The sequence below is a fragment of the Poecilia latipinna genome, unplaced genomic scaffold (genome assembly GCF_001443285.1).
Source record: "Poecilia latipinna isolate Pla-1442-1.1 unplaced genomic scaffold, P_latipinna-1.0 Scaffold566, whole genome shotgun sequence".
NCBI classification, from domain to species: Eukaryota; Metazoa; Chordata; class Actinopteri; order Cyprinodontiformes; family Poeciliidae; genus Poecilia; species Poecilia latipinna.
The window spans coordinates 189,262-210,091 of record NW_015113182.1 but is presented as its reverse complement, the minus strand read 5'-3'; the positions used below and the strand labels follow the sequence as shown (position 1 = coordinate 210,091).

Genomic DNA, 20,830 nt, shown 5'->3' with positions numbered 1-20,830 from the left:
ACAGAGCCGTCCGTTTCTTCTAAGTTAAACATTTAAATGCATTTTATTTATTGCATTGAACAAAACGCTTGTAAAGATTGTACTTCCTGTGATCGTTTCCGAGTTTGTAGAGCCCACAAGGGAGTGCACCTCTCATACTACTATCATAAGGACTGCAGGGGGTGCTAAATCGCACCAACAGTTTTCGACTTCTTGAATGGGACACAAATTATTTTTAGCCATTTTGACGTTTATAGCAATGAAGATTCCTTACGTTTTAAATTCTCCCAAATAAGTACATTTACCAAAAAGGAACACAGACGCCTTCTTACTTAAATTGAGTATTAGGACATAGTAATACAGCACAGTAGGCCTACAGCATTCCTGTGTTGAATCTGCCCTGTGATCAAGTAGAGCCGTGGGAGTGGAAGACGCACCCAAACGGTAGTTTATGGGTAGCCGACTCTCCATTCATGGCAGCAAAGAATATGGAGGTTTTCCCTTTTGGAACAAACCACAGTGGAAACGATCTTATTCAGGACAACAAACTGCAAAGTTTTCCATCCATTGTCTGATGCATTTCAACTGTTAACGTCTAGAAGGGAACCAAAAGCAAAAAAAAAAAAAAAGAAAAGACAGGATTAGCTTGCTACATTTTAGCAACTTTAAATCAAAACTAACATTTACAGTATGGTTTATTTAAAACAATAAAACAAGGTAATTAAAGTGTAAATGCATGTCCTGTTTTCTACAAGAGATTAAAATCTTAAAACCTTATCCAGATTAATATATTTAGCCAAACTAAACTTTTAGGTGACCATGCTTAAATGCTGAGCTTGCAGATGACTTTGAAACATGTCATGAGTCATGGCGGAACACTGAAGATTACTATATATTCAAGTAAGGAAAACAAAGGACAAGTTGAACCTTTTAAATTGTTTATTTTACTTAAATGAAATTATGCATTACCCCCAAATAAGTGTTTAGTATGAAAACTCCAAAGACAGACAAAGCTAACCCGCCAACAACAACCGTTTACTTCTCCAGACTACCCTTTGACCAACTTTATGCAAGAACTGGAAAAAAAAACTTATTTTCAAAAACTTTTCATTATATAAAAAGTGGGATTTTTTTATACTTACTGAGGTGCTCATACAAAAACAGCAACAGTACAAGCTTGTGCTCTTGTTCTTTTAATTTTCTATACCTCGTAATGGATACATAGACATACAAAAGCAGCCCCCCCAACAAAAGAAAAAAAAAAAAAGACAGTAGAAGGTTGATAACAGTTTATGGAATGTAACCTGTGTAAAAATCTGGCCCTTCATCACCAGCTCTCCCCCATTATGTCATCATTGTGTCTGCCTTTGCTGTATTTCCTCCTCCTGCCGAGTCAGGTACAAGTGGGCAGGTTGGTATTGAGCAACCACTAACTGATCATCAAAAGATGTTGCTGCGTACAAACAGCACCTTTAATATTTAGGACACACGCAGTAATTCTTTTTTTTTGTGGCTTTTAAAACTGCTTGCTGCACGTTTCACGACTGGAAAACCCCAAAAAATGCTTAGACCCTGGAACAAGGTCAGCAGGCAACCCAACCCCAAAACATGCATGAACCCTCCCATCACACTTTAAAGCCCCAACCTGTTTATCTGCACTTACTGCAGAACAAACAGCAAACCAAAAAGAGAGGGATGACCTAGATAGAGAAACAAAGGATCAAACTGGATGTCATGAATGAGGTGGTCGAGTGCTGATCACAATAAAGAGGACTTTGGATGATGTCAGGCAGACGAGGATGACTTTGAGGGTGAGGCTCATTCTTTGGGCTCCTCTGATTCCTCTCCCTCGACTGCGTTGTCAGAAGTCCAAAGCTGAGGAAGGAGACGGTGATCAAACTTTTGAATCGCTCAACTCTTTGCTTTGCTCATCCAATTTTCTCCAATCCCCAAAAAATTTTATTACGCAAAATAAAATTAAAAAAAATAAATAGAAATAAAAAAGGGAAACTTACTGTTAAGTTGTCTCTCAATAGCTGCATGATTAGTGTACTGTCTTTGTACGATTCTTCACTCAGTGTGTCAAGCTCTGCGATGGCATCGTCAAAAGCCTGGAGGAAATAAAGTCAATTTTTAAAGGTACGATAAGAAGATGCAATTTGTCTTTCATGTCTGCCTATTCAGAAGGTCTATCCATTCATCAGTCACCCAGATCTCACTGTAGGGGAACATATATAAACTTTATGTTCCTGGGAACAATTTGAGATGCCTCAAGAAAAAGCTGGAGAATATTTCCGGAGAGAGGGATGTCTGGGTTCCACTCCATCACATTTGAAAGTGAAAGGATAAGTGTGTGTTTGTTGGTGAGCTGCAATTAATTGCATTGAATACAAAGCGTCTGCATTCTTGAGTACTGAATTACCTGCTTGGCTAGCTTGCAAGCCTCTTCAGGGGAGTTGAGGATCTCGTAGAAGAACACCGAGAAATTAAGGGCTAGTCCGAGGCGTATCGGGTGCGTCGGCTGCATCTCTGCTTTGCTGATGTCAAAGGCCTGTTGGTAAGCCTTCTGTGAATCTTTGATGATGCCTGAAATAATAATGACAAAAAACATTATGAGAAAACAGAATCATCTGAGCACAGGACCTAATTTTAAGCATTCTATAATGCAATAGGATAATTGGACATACACTAATTTGAGTATACTAAGTTTAAGTTCTAGTCATCGAGTTTAAACTTGATTATTTTGACTTATTTTCAGAGGCAATTTTTAAAGCTTTCAAACACTGCCTCTCTAATACTATCCTATATATAACGGTGTGACATTTATTTAGTAATTTATAAGACATGTTAGCATAAAGGAATATAAAGCAAACATAAAAAAAGTTCTGTAGCAACACTGGAGAAGATTTGGAGGATTCATCCTATCTTTTCTGTTTTAAACATATGAGGATCAGGTTTTCACATACATCATTTAAATTAAAGGCTTCAAGTTTTAGCAAACAGGATTGCACATGCTGCAACAAAGTAGCTTTTAGTGTCTATTGCACAGTGCCATGTTCGGCTGCTTATTTTACTCGTTTACTTTTTGGTCCAATACTGTATGAACCTTTTATGAACTACCCAGAACAGATCAATTTCTAAGTGACGTGTTGCTTCTGTAATGTAAAGTGCTTTGACTTCCTGTCTATGAACCCGCTACTTTGATGCTTCGTTCCATGATGCAGTTTGAACTAAAAACAGTTGAATGTTGCAGAATATCGATAAAAGCGTACCAAAAAGTGCAATTACTTAATTACAGTAATTGCACAACATCATCACCAGGGTAAACAAACTGTAGGAGTATTTACCCTGGAAATTGTTCTAGAAGGGTTTAGTGAAATAAAAGAAGAAGAAAAAAAGGTCATTGTGGTGACAAAAGTGAACTAGATTGTTTTAACACTATTTCAGTCTTGGCGCTGGAGCGCGTCTTCTATGAGACCAAAGAACAGGAAGTCACAAGTGAAAATTAAACTGCTTAAAAGAGAACCAATGACAATCACTTGCTGTTTAGGCACACCGAGACATCAATTGGATGTGGTGTGCAATAAGTTTCAATTTCAATTTTGTCATAAAAATAGAAAAAAGTGAAGAACTTTAAAAGAAAGGACTGCTATGAATGACAGTAGTCTCACTGTGACACATCAGCAATGTTGCATATAGCAGAAGTGAACAGAGGCGTACCGTCTTTCTCGTCTCCTGTCGCCACCTCAGCCAAGTAGCGGAAGTAGTCTCCTTTCATTTTCAAATAAAATACTTTGCTCTCTGCTGCCTCTGCTTTGGGGATGAGGAACTTGTCCAAAAGAACCTGTGAAAACAAAACAAAAAAAAGTTGTTATATCTTTTCAAGTTTGTATTCATCTACCTTCTACATTTTACATCCACTTGTTCCCCCAAAACACACAGTTGTTGTTCAACCTGAGCAAGAACACAGATTTTCCAATCCACAGGTTTCAGACATAAATCGGTGGTAGAAATAAGCTGGGCATGTCTAATTAACCTCCAGGCTTGAAAAAATTGGCCAGGCTACATCACAGATGCTTCAGGGACCACAGAGGGGGATGGACCTATGTGGATGTGATAGCATGATAGCATATGGGTGGGGTGCATTGGGGGAGAGGAGTGATCTGAAGAGATAAAGGGACACTAGGAGTATGGATGGAAGCTGGTGTGACTAGAGAGAGGAAGCAGGCAGCTGAACTGATGAGGAAGTAGGTCACATAGACACCAGCTTGGCTCTCTGTGACACAAGCATGCACTGCTTGATAATCTGCTCTGGTTGCTAACCTGAGCGCTAGCTGAAGGAAAGCCAGCCATCTCATTGTGAGCAATGGTAACCTGCTGCTAGAACTCTTGATTATGAAACTTATGACATGATAGCATAAATCTATGGATTCTCCTGTTGGAGAGAAGCAAAAGACCTTCATTAATGATCCTACAAAATAAATTACAATGTGGGATCGCCGCTCAAATCCAAATCGACTGGAAGACAATGGGCTGTTTTTAAAGTTCTCAAGACCCTCTTTGAATACAGCTCATTTGCATATTAAAAGGATAAAGGGATAAACAAGGCTAATGAGAGCATGCATTTGCTGAATGCTCTTAAACCAATGTGAAAGATAGGGGACGCCCTATGGGATGTGAATGTAGAACTAGGCCACTGGCAAGGGCACAGCTAAAATCAGGATATCTCTATGGCGGTACAGAGCAGAAGAAAATTACACTGAAATAGGGATGGTGTTTCTGCACAATTTAAAAACAAAAAAACCCTTTATAGGGAAGTAGGAGTTTAAACATACAAAGGTCTCGCATGGCTTTTTGGGGTCAACGGAAAATCCAATTCATGTCATTTAGAATAGGAAAACGTGTGCAAGCCAGTGGTTTATTGATCTGCGAGAGCAGAATGGGACACCAGTGCAGCATAGTGAGCATTAGATTCCACAAGCCCTGCTAATAAAATTGTAGCTAAAACTTAAACAGATCTCTAAATAGCACATCAGGTAGGGGAAAAACTGCTTTTATTCCCATTTACCTCACAATAAAACCGACAGTTGCATAAAATATTACATGTAAGCATTTCATTCATGCAGTATAATGGATTTAAAACTAAAATGGAAACGCATGAGACCATAAAAGGGTTATTATCCAACAGTGGCTGAAAAGAAATGACATGTTTCTGTTAGACTAGTAATTATCGTAGCTTTAATTACATAAAACTTTGTTCTTGTCTATTAAAAAACAAGGTGATGTATTTTGATAAGATAAAAAAAAATCTCAAATATATTTCCATGTGCAAAGCTTATTCAAAATATTTTAAAACATTGCTGTTGCATTCAGGAACAGTAGGGGGAGCCCAGCAAGACAAAAAGCTGCCACACCCTCTATGTTGACTTAAAGCAGCATTATAATAGTGCTGTTACTACTGCTGAATAGACTCTAAGGGTGGGAACAATATAAAAGGTAGATGGTTAGATAAATACTTCATCATATTTTATGATTTTAAATCATTTTCTCCTGTTAAAATCAAAACATAAATAAAGTCCTTTAGTTTTGACTGGACAAAACCTAAACTCAACTCTTCTTCCTCTATCAATACAATCCGTTTCTTTTACCCTCCATAAGGCTGGAAGTGATGCACAATACTGGAGGGTCAGCTTCGGTCATTATAGGATTAAGACTTTGAGTCATAGCTGGGCAGATAACATGCTGAGGCCCTGCGCAACAATGAAGAGGTTTATACAGGTACAAAATTATAAACACTAATTTAACAAATAAAGTGGCCTTAAGGTGATTGGAATTTAACAAGTAGTAAAACTGATTCAACCAAAACTAAGTATAAAATGGTAAGTTATCTAAACACTTTGTGGTATAACACTTCCTCATGCCAACCACTACAGGTAACTGATTAACTATTCTATAGCATGTTACACATCCTCACCTCAACTGACAAAAAAAATAATGAAAAATATATATATATAGATAGGTAAATCATTAAAAATAAACTTTAAAGCTTCTGCTTTGTTACAACAGTAGTACATACAACTGCAGGAGAGATGACTCACTTTGAGCATTAGTATTGTTAAGTCGAGCCTTCTTAATAGACTTACACATCTATTACATCACATAGAGCAGAGGAAGCTAGGTAAGACCAGGACCAAAAATATTAAACATGTTTACAGATCAGCTTTTTCAGAAAACAATTTGGTCTTGTTAATAAACCAGGCTTGAATTATAATATTCAGATGACCAACTCTTTCTGTAATTGGCTCTTTGAAATCCTTATTTAATAGACCTAATATGAAAGTGATCAAATTTAAAAATTAAACCCAACGACAAACTTTATACATGCATGTTGCTCTCTTTTTAAAGGAAGAAACAGGACTATTTGTGTCCTCATACGGAAACCAACAAAAGGGAGGCAATAAAGAATAAGAGACGGATCCAAACTCACCAGAACGTCATTGCAGATTTCTTTCAGCTCTCCCTCGATTTTCTCCCGGTACTCTTTGACCTTGGCTTGTCTGCCCTCGCTGGCATCTGCTTTCTGCTCGATGCTGGACACCACGCGCCAAGACGAGCGCCGGGCGCCCACCACGTTTTTGTAGGCCACCGACAGCAGGTTGCGCTCCTCGTTCGTCAGCTCCTCGCCCTCCTCTGTCACCGATTTCATGGCGGCGGCCATGTCGTCGTAGCGCTCGGCCTGCTCGGCCAGCTTGGCCTTTTGTACCAGTTCCTTCTGAGGTGATTCGCTCATGGCTGCTCACTGCAGGGGCAGGGAGCAAAAGACAAAGAAGTCACGCAGAGGTAAATTAAAAATTAAATAGACAGCTGGAGAAACTGTAAGGCTGCAGTGCAGCACCGCTAGCTGCCCTTCATTAAGACATTCTGCACTGACAGCATGGACCCTAATGAATGCCATCCATCATTCTTATTAAAAATAACTTTTAAAAGTGCAATTATTAAGCTAGCATCAACATGTCTATTAAGCAGCTCACTAATGGTTGGCTACGGGAGCAAATACCCTGACTAATTATTACCAAGCTAACATTAGAGAATAGAGAAAAACTGCTAAAATAATTTATTTTTTTTTACAAGAAATGATCAGCAAGGTTTTAATTAAGATTTATTTCATAATGTTGACCCATCGCAAAATGCTAAGAAAAAATAAATTGGGTGGAAAAATGGATGCCAAAAATAAAATCCATCCAGATTTAGTTTCACACAAAGTTCTGTCTAAACCATTATTAAGTGGTAAGATTCCTGGTGTTCCAAACAGAGGGAAACTTGTTAAATACCTCAACTATGTGGGCAAGGAGTGTAAAGGTTTGAACACGAACAGACTGGCAGTGTACGTGTGACGACTGGCATTTTCTTGGCTATGGTAAAAAATTAAAAAAAAATAATGAGCTATTAGGCTATTATGTAGCTGCCATTGTGGTTCCAGTCACTGGATTTATGCTTTTGCAACCTGACGATGACTATTTCTCTTTTAATGAGGCAAACTGCTATCAAGGCAGATTTGAGAGGAAATACATTTACCAAAAAAAAAAAAAAAAAAACAAAAAAAAAACTAGACCCAAAAATTTACTCAATAATGTTTGATTTTCTAACTATTAGAAGGTTAGAGCAAATTTAAAAGCATGATTGATTTTGTTGCGAACAGAATTCTTGAAAAGAAAAAAAGAAACTGATAATTATATTTATATACTAAAATATGACCGCTGTGATAATTACGTCTTTGATGTCAATAATGGACTTTAAGATATCTGCTAATGGGTTCTACTACATTTTTTAAAAAGCACTAAAATGTACTAATTACTAAATATATTAAGTAATGAAAGGGTAAAGTAGTTAAGTATATTTGTTCAATGATCTGTGGTAATACCTAAAAATCTGTAGAATTATGGCATTTTTGTGCTAAATATTTTCTTTGGGTTAACAGGGGAATTCACTACAGGGTGGTAATTTTATGGATATTTGACCTAGAGGATGATCTTTGTATCATTCTAAAAGCCAATTCACGAACTTTCGCCTTTAAGCTCGTTTTGTCAGCCACTCCTTATTAAAATGTTGCTAATCCACCCACATTCGCAACAAATGAGCGTTAAAGACAAAAAAAAAAAGAATAACCTAAAAGAAATAATGTTGCAATCACAATAGTGTCACTCCATTCAGTAAGGCTTTTCTAGCCTTCAGCGTTAATGTGGCCCCCTCCTTTTCTCTCATTCACACTCACCACACCCATCCCTGTACCTGTAGCTTGTCCGACAAGCGGAAGCTAAAACACGAAAAGTTCGTTTGAAGATTTTGTTAGGACGACACGTTCTGGCAGATATTAAAGCAAATGTGCAACTGGTGAAGAGGATAGCATATTCCCTCTACAGAAAGAGCCCCGTTAAAAAGTGCACCGGGCTACAGGCTAGGCCCTCGTGACCGACGACTTTCTACTATGGCGCCAACTATTTCCTGAAAAAGACGCTTTCCAAGTTAGACAGCTTTTCCAAACGTAATAAAGGTGAAATTAACACTGTTTTGTAGCAAACTGAACATAACATTTAACAATGTGGCCTGGCAAAATGCCCACTTGGAAATGTTACGTTTACTTAACTCGTTTGGTTTTTTTTTTTAGTACCTAAAAATAATCACTTGGGGGGGAAAAACGGAAATTACTTTGTCACAAACGAAGGGGTGTAGCAATGTAAATTGACCATATTTGCAAGATGCCATATAGATATCGGCTCTAGCTAATAGTTCACTGGGACAATGCCATTTCCAGCAAGCCCTCATTTGCCTCATCGGTTATCTACGGCACAGTTTCAGGTAACATGTTTAACATTTGTATCAAGCAGGATTTCAGCCTACTCTCAACTGACACGCCTTTCTATTTTCAGTTAGAAAATCAGCCATTAGACACATCCCGAACTGAAACGTTAGCTAAGCTAGCCTTTGTTCTGTAGTTTGATGAGCGTCCCCGCTACACCCAGTCCTGCCAGTAACCCGTAGACAATGGGCTTCTTCGACCGCCAGTTATTTATTTACACTCATTAATAAAAAAAAAAAGTACATATAAAATATATCAAACCGAAGACATTTTTTCTAAAGCCACCATTGTTTCATACCTGAATATTAGCAGATGTCGGCGTACCAAGGTGCAGCTGATTCTCTCAGCCTGTCCGAATGAGTGCAGTCAACGGGGTTTCCTCCCAATCACACCGGTCCAAGACACGGCCAGAGTAGCGCCGAGGCAAATGAGGACTGACGTCAAACGTTACCAGGGTGACCAAACGTGACGGTTTGTGGGAGTTGTAGTTGTCTTTTACATCCCCTGTTAGCTTTATTTTAAAAACAGTTTGGAAATAATTTATCACTATGGCATAATTTGCTGTGATTCTGTATAATCACGTTGAAACACGGAAAACTGTGCTCTCCCTATTGCGGTTTTCTTGCAGCAAGAAAACTGAAACCTATTACTTTTTAACCCCTTCAACGTTGTAAATCACATTCTCTGAATCAGAACTTTGGAGCAGGAAAATAAATAGACCTAGCAGACACAGAAACTAATAGAATATCTTAAGTAGTAAGTAGTTATGATAATCATCTAAAAAGTGTGTTTTTGAAAACACCAGGTATTTGCTCAAGACGCAGAGGGCACCACAAACTGGAACACAAGACACAGCTATGGTACTTTCCTAATAGAAACTACTATTTTTGCATTCTGGTTGGTTTCCAAAGGGAGAGAGTGAAGCTATTTTTGCCGTGTCACATGATTTCCCCTTGAGCAAAGATTTCAAGCTTGTAACCTATTTAAGGACGGATCAGATAATATTGGCTGCAATGTGCAGAGACAGGGGCAAAAGAAGAGGAAGAAAATAAGGAGGAAAATACATGTCTACTGTCTAAATAAACTGTGGTCAGGGAAGGGTGAAACTCCAACCCATAGGGACTCCACTATAAAAGCTTTAGAAACCAGTTAGGTGGGTTTTACTGTCCGTGAGCCATGTCTTGTATGCACATGCACAGACACACACAGAGAAGCAGCTTCTGCACACTGGAACAATGGCTAAGTGTTGAACACAAATCTTTCTGTAATGGCAACAGTTCTCATGTTAGTTTCAGTTGAAAACACTAAAGTGGAGAGGATTAGCACATAGAATACAGTAAAAATGACTAAGGAAATTAACACAGGAAAAAAAAAAGAAATGTCTTACATAATCAAAGTAATTATAGTTAGTTTTTTTAATTATTATTTTTACTAAGTCTCAAAATTTTCCTATATTTTGAAAGGGTGAAGCCAATAAAGCATTAATATCTGTGAGAAGAACTAAAACTACAGAGGCAGTCTGAAATAATAGGAAATAATCCATAAATGGAGAGTCCTGGGTGTATAATTTCCTATATTATGAAAGCCATATGTTGTGTCTTTTTAGCTGTCTTGTGTAACATTAATAGTCACATTTCACTGAAGTGATATTGAAAAACTGTCTAACAATAGTATAATTATTGGTTGCACTGTGCACACCATCTATTTCTCGACACACTGATGCAGTTATTAAACTTTTCTCTTGTGTGAAACCAGGAGGACAAACTGACCAATTCTTCCTGATCTGCAATTTTGCATTATTCCCTGTTATTTCAACTCTTAGCATTGTCATCTGTTCTTCAGTCTTCACAAACATTCTTTTTAGCTCTGACATCTTTCTGATTGTTATGTCCTTTTTAGGTAAGTGCTGTGAATGTGACCCACCCTTTTGTAAAAGTGTCCAAAAGCCGATGACTAATTTCCAGGTGTTACATTCCTGGCCCGGGGAAGACATAACATGCTATGTGACTCTCAGCTCTCCCCACTCCCATGATGGGCCAGTTGCATGGTAGCTATTTAAGGAGGTGAATAATTTTCATGGTAGCTAAAAGTCCATAAAAGCATATTGTACAAATAACAGAGCTTTACATTAAGCCTGAAAGAAGTAAAGATTCAGTTCAGAATAGATATATTTAGAGAGAAAGACAGGTAAGTATGTCAGAAACATTTATTCTTCAAGGACATGACTGTAACTTTCCACTACCATCCCACATAGGTCTCTCTTTAACACACACAGAGCAAATACTGAATCCGAGTCAGTTGCGGTAAAGTGTGAGGAGAGAGTGACAGTGGTGTTGATTGGAATTTAAAAAGCGGCTCCTCTTTAGCCCCAGTGCACGCACACGCACGCACACACACACACACACACACACACACACACACACACACACGCACACACACACACACACACACACACACACACACACTTCCGGAGGGGGAGAGATCTCTTACAAAAACACATTTCCAAAGGGGACAAGCAGATGGGCGACACTGAAACAAAACAAACTGGGTGGCCTCAGAGGCGCACCGACGTTTCTGAACAGCAGAAAAGCGACTCAGGTCTGGTTAGGATCAGGAGTGATGCAACCGCATGAGAAAAGGTCTTACGTAAACATTGGGAAACGCCCAGCATTCCTCTGAAAACAAGAAAGTGCATGACTGTATTACTGGAAACCCAGGAGACTCACACCTTACCAGTGCCACTCAGAAGTTTACATACAGTCATCATCTGGTAGGTAAACCTACCTCCATCATGTGAAAATCTCATTCATTTTGGTCTTCTGATGAGGTGGTGAACCGTTAATTTTTTTTTTTTTTTTTTACTTTATTGCTTTCCAGTTAGGGTTAGGGTAATACTTCTAAAATAAACAATTTCACTGATTTTTAAAAGCAGAAATTGCGGGCATAGAGACTTTTTCTATTACACTTGGGGTAAAAAGATAAACATAATCTCTAATATTTAGAGTTAAAACCAAGTGTTAACATACATTTTATGACTTTTTTTCCCACAATGTTTGAAATTAAATCTGAGTAAACCTTTTTCTTTTCTGTTTTTTTTAACCAAAATTTATTTCACATAGTCAAAATAGAGATTTTTTTTTTTTTAGTATTATTATACACCAAGATAAAGTATAGACAGTGTGGAAATATTCCCTATTATACTAAGGGTATGAAAGTGTTTTCATACCCTTAAAAAAGAAGCAAAATACCCTGTGAAAAGGCTGACTGAAGCTGGTGAAAGAGCGATTGCACAGTGAATTGAGTTCTGTACCAAGATGGGCTGGAAGGCCGCTCAGAGAGGAAGAAGTCATTCTAGAAATTGCATAAAAATCTACATCGTAGTTAGAAAACTCACATAGAGACAAAGACAATATTTAAAGACATGTCCTGGAACTCTTGAGGCGTTTGGCTGTAGTGACCATCCTTACATTTAGAAGAAAAAGAAACATTGGAAGCATGAGAACACCATCCCAACTGTGAGGCCAGGAAGTGGGAACATCCTGTTGTGAGGCTGTTTGGCTGCAGGATGGACTGGAGCGCTCTACTAAATAGATGATCAGTATCATGAGGAAGAAACATTATGTGGAAAGTTTGAAGGAATATCTCAGACAGGAACTTAAAGCTTCACCAAAAAGCTTGACCAAATGGGGTCTGGGAGGAATACTAAGTGTACCATCAACACTGCAAAAACACAAAATCTCACCAAGTATTTTTGTCTATTTTTTAGTGCAAGTATCTTAGTACTCTTGAAATAATGCAAAATTAACTAACAAGTAACTTTTCAGCAAGTTTTATGTCAATCATTTTTTTAATATTGATGAAAAAGTACAAATTCCACTGACAGGTTATTTCACTTATAACATCACATTTCCCCCCATACTTTAAGTGAGATCATATGCTAATTGAATAAATACTTTTTCATCAATATCAAGGAATTATTGACTTAAAAGCTCATATCTTTGCTGAAAAGTCACTTATTAGTTAATTTTGTCATATTTCAAGTTTACAATATTTGCACTAGAAACTAGACCATAAATACTTGGTAAGATTTAATGTTTTTGCAGTGAAAGTAGTTAAAAGTCTTTAAGACAAGTGTTCATCACAGAACCCTGATTGATTTACAACAATCATTCCTAAGAAGTTGGAAAGCTACAAATCTCCAAAGACGGATGCTGTGATCAAATGATGAGGATTTTCCTCCTGTGCAGCAGAACAGAGCTCTAGCTCCAAATGTTCAACTTATTCTGAACTTTTTGGAGTCCAAATGGGCATTCGTTTGTCTTTACAGCAGGTATTCAGTTAATTATTATTTTTTTTAATATGAAGTGCTCCTTGTATAAGCTATGAAATCAGTTCAGGTAAATCTTAATTCCCTGAAACCTTGTCTAGAGAACTGGAAAAAAACAAAAAAAAAAAACAAAGAACTGTCTACAGAATTTATGACGTGGCTTGTCAGGATCACATAGTTTATTTTACAGACTGTGACAATGGCTTGTGACAGGAAACCATGGCTGATGACTAATGGCATTAGGTCATTATTTAAAAATCCCTAAAATCCCAATGACTGGTTTCAACAGTGAACAAGTCCTGACAAGCTAAAAAAATAGATATAAGATATCTCTTTTCTAATTAGAGATTAGAAATCTGAGAGTTCATATAGTGGAACATTTATGTACTTGTTCTAAATAAAATAACTATGTATAATTTTTACATTCATACATACACTTATAAATGTAAGTATTATAGTACATTATCCTGACCTGGCAATTGCACAGGCTGAGAGTGAGCTGCAGGATTCCTCATCAGTGTGACAAGATTCATGTAAAATTAGTTTAAAATATGTAGTAAATACTAAATATGTCCATATTATATAGAAATAACCAGATTCACTTTCTTCCAGAATGTACATAATGTCATATTGAGTTAGAACATGTTCTGATGGGGCTTGCTTGTCAGATTAAAATGGTCTTCTGAACATAATCTCATTATGTTATTCAAGCTTCAGTAAGCCCATATTTCTGAATGAAAATGCATTTCTTAAATTTCTGGTATATATTTTGTCTTTATTTGAGCAAATCAAAGAAAAATGCATCCTATTACAAATAGAATTGGTGCAAAATACAGTAAATTAGATCAAATACCACTCATTCTATGTTATTTACAATATTAGGTGTGTGTGTTGTTCAACTGCATTTTTAAAAATATGTATTAGCTTTAGATTTTTTGTTAAAATTTTGTACAGACTTTTAATTACCTTACTTAAGCTATTCCATAAATCTACCCTGTGTAATGCACGTTTGTTTTGTTGTACTATAAACACTTTTTAAAAAAGGTTTTACCAGTAGTTAATTTTGTTTTGCTTTATATATCGTTTGTAATAGTTTTGAATTAAACTAAATCTCCAGATTTAGTATTTTAGATTTTAAAAACAGTGGGTTCAAATAATCTCTGAAAATCAGAATAGTGGAGAATTCTAATTGCTCTTTTTGTAAACGGAAAACTATATCTAAACTGCTCTCAACTCCTTAGCTAACGTATGGTAGTGTAAGTGTGTATTATACAACGCACAAGGAGTTATAGACTAACAGGTATTTAGATTTCTCCATTGTAGAAAAGCTCCTGGCCATCTTGGATTGTGTGCTAGCAATATGAAGTTTCCAGCAGACTTCATGATCGAGTTATGATTCAAAATTTGTGCCCAGGTTTTTAATACAGATTCATAGCTGTTCTAATATTAAATGTGTTTATTAGCATTAAACCCCATAAAGCATCAGTCTGAGTGTTTCATCAATGTTTCACTTAGTAATTCAAGTCAACAAAATAAGCTTTATTCTAATATATCAAAAATAAATGTAAAAACATTCCATGAAAAATATATCATGGGACATTTCTGCTTATACATGCAAGAATGCTAAAAACAAACACTGAAGATCTGATATAAAAGACCTTTATTAAAAGACTAAATATTACATTACGTTGACAAGATATGATTATTACAAAAGTAAAAACATGGCTGGTTGTCAGTCCAGACTTATAGCACAGTGATACGATGTTCAGTGGTTCAATACCAGAAGGTAAAAACCTGTTGGAGAAACTGTTCCTTTAAATAAATTAAATCTGTTTGTTGGTTATGATAGGAAGTTTGTACAAAAATAACCGAAGCTGACTTACAATGTAATGCAATTCAGACTTTTAATGCAGGTTCAGTCGGAACACTTCACCTCAATCGTGATTGGAGAACAAAGACTTGCACTTAAGAATGTCAGAAATGTGACTGTTAAGACCGTTTACACTGGAAAACTCTACAGTGATAAACTAAATTATTATCAAAACTACAGCTGTACACAAGGAGTTATGTGTATTTGTATGTCACAAATATTTTACCATGGTAACTTCTGGGAATTGGAGCAGCCCATTACCATCTTCTATACTCACTTCAAACTAAGTTTAAGTAAGAGATCCTTCATGAGGTCAAAGGATTTTCCTTTGGATAGAGTTTACTATGAATAAACTTTCACTCTCCTCTATTTACCTTTCACAGGAAGTAAGCTATGTACAATTCATGAAAATCTGAGGGGGAGGTGGAGGAACTTCAGTACCCGTGTAGCGCAGTGTCTTCAACATATTCTTCATATAGACAAAAATAACCAGCATGCTAGGCTCTGTTGAATCTTTCCAGGCAGGAACAATATCAGTGCAGCTTGGAAGTAAAAAGGAACAAACCACCGTTTTGACATTTATCTTTCCAAACACATTATGAACTCAAATATTCTGCAGAAATCGCTGGATTGAAATGTGGAGGGCAGATTGACCAAGCAGAGCCACTACCACTGGCTCACTGCTTTACAGCCTGCTCTGCAACAATGGGAGACCTGAGACGGTGCAGTAGTCACAAAGCACACAGACGAGCTGCTCTTGTAAATTTAGCATTGAAATGATCAAATACTGTTTACAACTCAACATGCAAGACTTTTTTTAGAAATGAGGCGAAATGGTTGGTTGTGCATCTTCCATCCTTTGGTAACAGGCCTGGATCAAATTTTGGCAGGTTAGGGCAAAGAAAAAAAATCCCCCCCCCAAAAAACCATTGGGGGTATAAAAAAAAAAAAAAGAGACGAACCACTAAGTACATACCATTTCTGCATAAAACACTCAAACCCAGATCAGCTGGAGAAACAGATATTTCTTCTGAAACACTCAATGTTGTGTGTCCAAAGTGGAGACAGAGTCTGTCCTGAATCAGCTTCAGCTGTCTCATTAGTGGAGGTGGGCGTGTTACGCCTCCACGCCGACCAACTCCGGGGGCATCGGAGACTTTGGATGTTTGCTTTCGAAGTGCTGCTTGAAGGTTTTAGGGTCGGGCATTTGCGTCTGATAAAAGAGAAAAAAAAAAAAAAAAAAAGAGAAACTGGAATATGAAAATAGAAGTTAACAACTGCAAGTACAGAAAAGATTCCTCCTACAAACAAGAGGACTGTATCTAGGCCTGTCACGATAACAAATTTTGCTGGATGATTACTTGTCTATAAAAATTATTGCGATAAACGATAATATTGCGTCAAGACCTTTTGACACTGATTTAATGGAAATGATTAAAAATACATGCAATTTCCTGATAGATACACCTTATTTTCAAAATAACACGTAACACTGGAACTGATAAACTAAATAAACAAAACAACCAAAAACAAAAATAAAATGGATTCTCAGTCTCCATTAACAAAAAAAAATGTACTTGAATAAAAACTAAACAATAAATAGTGCATTCAACCAAAAGAGTGCAGATTATGAAGTCTGTATTGCCCTTCAGTATTTAAATAGAAAAAACGGGCACATCCGACTACCTAATGCAATAGTTCACACTACACCATTTTTTGCCCGTTTTCTCCTTATGACAATCTTAGATCTTTGGCCGATCTAACCGATCATCCTGCAGTGTGTGGTGTGTTAGGGTAGATCGTCGTGGCCGCTCCGACCTAAATCAGGGGTTTTCCCCGACTGGGAGCCTAACGCTGACTGTGACAGGTAGCCAATCAGAAAGCGCGGATTCTCCTCCTGCTTTCTGAGGGGAAATTACGGAGGGGAATCCCAAACAGCTGACACGGCGCAACCCAAAGTCCAGCGGACATCGGAGATGATATGTGGAAACAACATTAATATTTATTTATTTATTTATTTCGTGCAAAGAATATAGAAATGACAAGGAGAGGAGTTGGAGCCAAATTGTTACCGCAGTTGATAAACCGGGTAAGTTTTCAGCTGTTCTTCGTTAAAGTGACATAAATAGGTTATAATGATTTTCATTCAGTCAGAACTTTACGCTGACTCTAGCCACATGCATCACAGGTGGATTCTAGTAAAGCATTGATTAATGCCTGATTTTAAAATTAGTTAACTGGACTTGCAGCCGTTATTTTGTGCCCATGTGGCTGGACACCACACGGCACGACGAACCCGATCGAACCGTTATACCTCGGATTTCTGTGGCTAATCTCAGGTTTTGAAAATAGGCCGACAGTCGGCCGACAACTCGTGTAGTGTGCGCTGGACATTAGACTAAGGAAATGAGGAAGGGAGGGTAAGTGGAGAGCACCGGAGTTGAGCCTTTTTTATTCAGTGTCATCAACAGAAAGAAAAAAAGGCAGGAAGAGACGATAAAGCCGATAATTAAAATGAGGTCGATAGGTTTAATTTATCGTCTGATTAATTGATTTATCGTTTATCGTGACAGGCCTAACTGTATCAAATGCATACAGTAACAAGGAAATTAAAATATGTCAATCCTATCCAAATAATATAATGAATAATCAAACCAAACAGGCAGGAAGTCAATTTGAAAACGTCAACATGACTCAGCATTGTAGGAGTGACGTTTTTATTTTGTTTGGTTAGATTGTTGTAACATTAAGGAAAGAAATACCACAGTCTATCCAGTATCCATTTCAAATTAAAATTCTAAACAGGCAATTGTTATTTTCACATTTTAGGTGATGATTTAAAGCTTTGGACTAGAATTGCATATTACCTATTACTATTTATTTTTTTAAAATAAAGAAGGGTGCTTAATGGTTCTTTCTAGGGCTTCAATAATCTATTAATCCGATTAATCATCGATGAATCAATTATTGGAATAATAGTGAATTAATTTAGAAATCGATAAATTGTTAATGGGAGCATACAGACTCAAAAAAAGGTCAGTTGCTGAAAGAACAACACGCTCAGAGCAGTAATTAAACAAAAACTGTACAAAAACATAAAACATTTTGCATTCAAGACATACAAAATAAACATTGACAGTAAAAATGGTCTGCTTAAACTTCCTCAAGTGGGAATTTTAGCTTTAAATTCTGTAAAACAACGAGAAAAAAAACTTCTACTATGCACCTTTTCCTATACAATTATTAATTGGTAAGTCCAAAAATAATCAACAGATCAGTCGCACACTGTATTTATGTTCTGTCAAACAGAAAGGACCATTCACCATATTTCTCCCACAATTTTGCACTACTGTGTGACGACTGTTTATCATGTGAAATCCCAATTCAATAAAGCTTGTGATGTAACATGGCGCGGGTACAAACACTTCTGTAAACCATAGATGTTATGGTAATAATGCTTAGCATGGAGTGCATTTTTAATAACTGAGACTCTCCTGTTGTCTTTTTAAAAGCAATTTACACACAAAAGCATAGCATGTGCCCAGATTGATGCATATAATTTACATACCCGGCATACACTGCAGGTGTATACCAAGGCAGCTTTGGCTGCTGCCTTCTGGTCATGACCTTTGCTCTTTTTTATTTCCGCCTGCTTTTTGGCATTTTTCTGCTGAGACTGAAACTTCTGGTGCCCACGGGCCATATCTGACGTTACACCTGAAGGAATCAGACAGGAGATAGAAAATGGCAATGTGTGAGGGAGGATGGCTGGAGAAGGTGGTGGAAAAACAAACTATGAAAGCAGAAAATGCCTTTAAAAAACCCTCCAATAATGTTGATGTGTTTTAAAATGTTCAGAGCAACATTAGGTGTGAAATATCTCTCAAAACTGGGTTAATTGTCTCTTTTTAGGTCACAAGCAAAAAGCAATTAACTTGGAAATGTCCCTAAAGAAAATTAAACAGCAGACGTCTATAAATTTACCGGAAATGGGTCAGGTTTAGTGGCTGTATGAACCCTGCTGCAGAGGTGAAACGATAAATGTATATACTTTTACTATCAGCAGTCAAAACAACATCAGAGTAATTCTAAGCCTGTACAGTACGTGCCGTGGACGGAATGACGTAAGGCTAGCATTGTAGCTTAACCGCTCATTGCAAGCGTTGAGTTAAAAGCAGTTATAAACGGTAACACTGACAGAGACGGTGGAAAACACATATCACATTTTGGTAAATATACAAAAGGACATAAATGAAACCCTAATGTCATTTTAAACTAGCTCAAACATGCACATTTTATCAGCCTGTTGTAATTTCATACTAGCAGGAGTAATACGTAGAAATGTACAAAAGATGCTAAATATCGTTTTTAACTTACGTAAACACAGCATCTGTAAATGGCTTACCAATAAAAAAAATTGTATTATTCACAACTGCCACAAAAATGAAATGTAACAAACGCCAGCTTCCTCTGAACCATCCGTCGATTTCGAACGGTTTGCATACAAAATGCTCTAATGCGCATGCCCAAGCCGTCTACCGTGCTGCCTTCAGGGTCGTCCCTAAGCGTCGGGAAGAAAATCGAGTTTCAGGTTTCAGTTTTGTACTGATATGGATATAGTGGATTTTTTTATTGACAACACATTAACGTAAAATCACAACTGAAAAAAAAATTAAAAGCGGAATCAAGAATTTTATTCAAAACAATATATATATATATATATATATATATATATATATATATATATATATATATATATATATATATATATATATATATATATATATATATATATTACAATTTTCAAAATAACATCAAATTTACTGAGCAAACACGTCCGACCTAATCGTGTAAGATTAAATGCTCGCCACTAGATGTCAGGATACAGCCTAAAAACCCACTTTACAGGACGAACGTTATTTGCAGAATTTATTGACTAATGAGATTACACTAGTAGCATATTTGAGATTTGTATGAAGATATTTAAAGCAAATGTAATTCTTCTTGTCATTTCATTGCACATGCAATAGCAGAAATATACCACAAAACGAGACAGATTCTCTGGGATTTATCAAAATAGAATTGAAAACAAAAGCAGATAAAAGGACAAATCTAATATATAAAACAAGTAAGGTAGTGGAAAGAAGAGTAAAAGGACATAAACTCTAACAGTTCAGCATTTTCACAGCAAGCTGTAGATACTTCCTGGTTCTTGCTTTTAATGTTGCAATAATGTTTGACTGATGGCAGTGTTTCAAATAAATCATGACGAGTGTGTGCAGTCTCTGCCGATGATCATGCAGTGGCTCTGGAACAGATCCTAGGGACCGGGGATCTTCTCAGTTCCCCTCACCATCCTCTGCAGGGCCCCTGTCTGTATAATTTGTAAATATATATGCAATGTTACAGTGACATGAAAGTTTTCATATTGTCCCTAAGGGGGTCAGGAGGGCTGCTGGTGTCTAGCTCCAGCAAATGTTTTGGGCAAGAGGCAGGGTACACCCTGGACAGGTCACCAGTCTATTGCAGGGCAACACAGAGACAGACAGGACAAACAACAATGCACACACACAACTAGGGACAATTGGAAAGGCCAATTAACCTGATAGTCATATTTTTACACTGTGGGAGAAAGCCAGAGTATCTGGAGAGAACATGCAAACTCCATGTAGAAAGACCCCAGGCCAAGAATTGAACCCAGGACCTTTTTGCTGCAAGGCAACAGTGATACCAACTGTGCCACCCAGTTTTTATATATGTTATTTTATTTTTAATAAAGATGCTTAGCATGACAACT

At 37.1% G+C, this 20,830-nt stretch overlaps 2 protein-coding genes across 3 annotated transcripts; both read right to left on the bottom strand.

The window, feature by feature from the left end:
• Positions 1-1,643: 1,643 nt before the first annotated feature.
• LOC106953157 (14-3-3 protein zeta/delta) lies at positions 1,644-9,257 on the bottom strand. The gene is made up of 6 exons (XM_015041728.1): positions 9,135-9,257; positions 6,467-6,778; positions 3,700-3,823; positions 2,402-2,565; positions 1,995-2,090; positions 1,644-1,854 (listed from the first exon to the last, which is right to left on the bottom strand). Exons 2-6 carry the CDS (start codon positions 6,767-6,769, stop codon positions 1,798-1,800), a joined length of 744 nt encoding a protein of 247 aa, XP_014897214.1. The 5' UTR covers positions 6,770-6,778; positions 9,135-9,257; the 3' UTR covers positions 1,644-1,797.
• A 5,549-nt stretch (positions 9,258-14,806) lies between these two features.
• On the bottom strand, positions 14,807-19,580 carry LOC106953158 (zinc finger protein 706). Of its 2 annotated transcripts, none has more exons than XM_015041729.1 (3): positions 19,411-19,580; positions 18,602-18,750; positions 14,807-16,246 (listed from the first exon to the last, which is right to left on the bottom strand). In XM_015041729.1, the coding sequence occupies exons 1-3, from the start codon at positions 19,421-19,423 to the stop codon at positions 16,151-16,153; spliced, it is 258 nt and encodes an 85-aa protein (XP_014897215.1). In that variant the 5' UTR covers positions 19,424-19,580; the 3' UTR covers positions 14,807-16,150. The 2 variants fall into 2 exon arrangements, with proteins under 2 accessions (XP_014897215.1, XP_014897216.1); XM_015041730.1 differs by having other exon boundaries at positions 19,439-19,579.
• Between the last annotated feature and the right edge of the window lie 1,250 nt (positions 19,581-20,830).

Coding starts and splice junctions, on each gene's coding strand:
- LOC106953158 (XM_015041729.1), bottom strand. Junction 16,247..18,601: donor ACACCTGCAGTGTATGCCGG/GTATGTAAATTA, acceptor CTCTTTTATCAG/ACGCAAATGCCCGACCCTAA.
- LOC106953157 (XM_015041728.1), bottom strand. CDS start 6,769: ATGAGCGAATCACCTCAGAAGGAACTGGTACAAAAGGCCAAGCTGGCC. Junction 2,566..3,699: donor GACAGGAGACGAGAAAGACG/GTACGCCTCTGT, acceptor TTATTATTTCAG/GCATCATCAAAGATTCACAG. Junction 2,091..2,401: donor CTTGCAAGCTAGCCAAGCAG/GTAATTCAGTAC, acceptor TATTTCCTCCAG/GCTTTTGACGATGCCATCGC.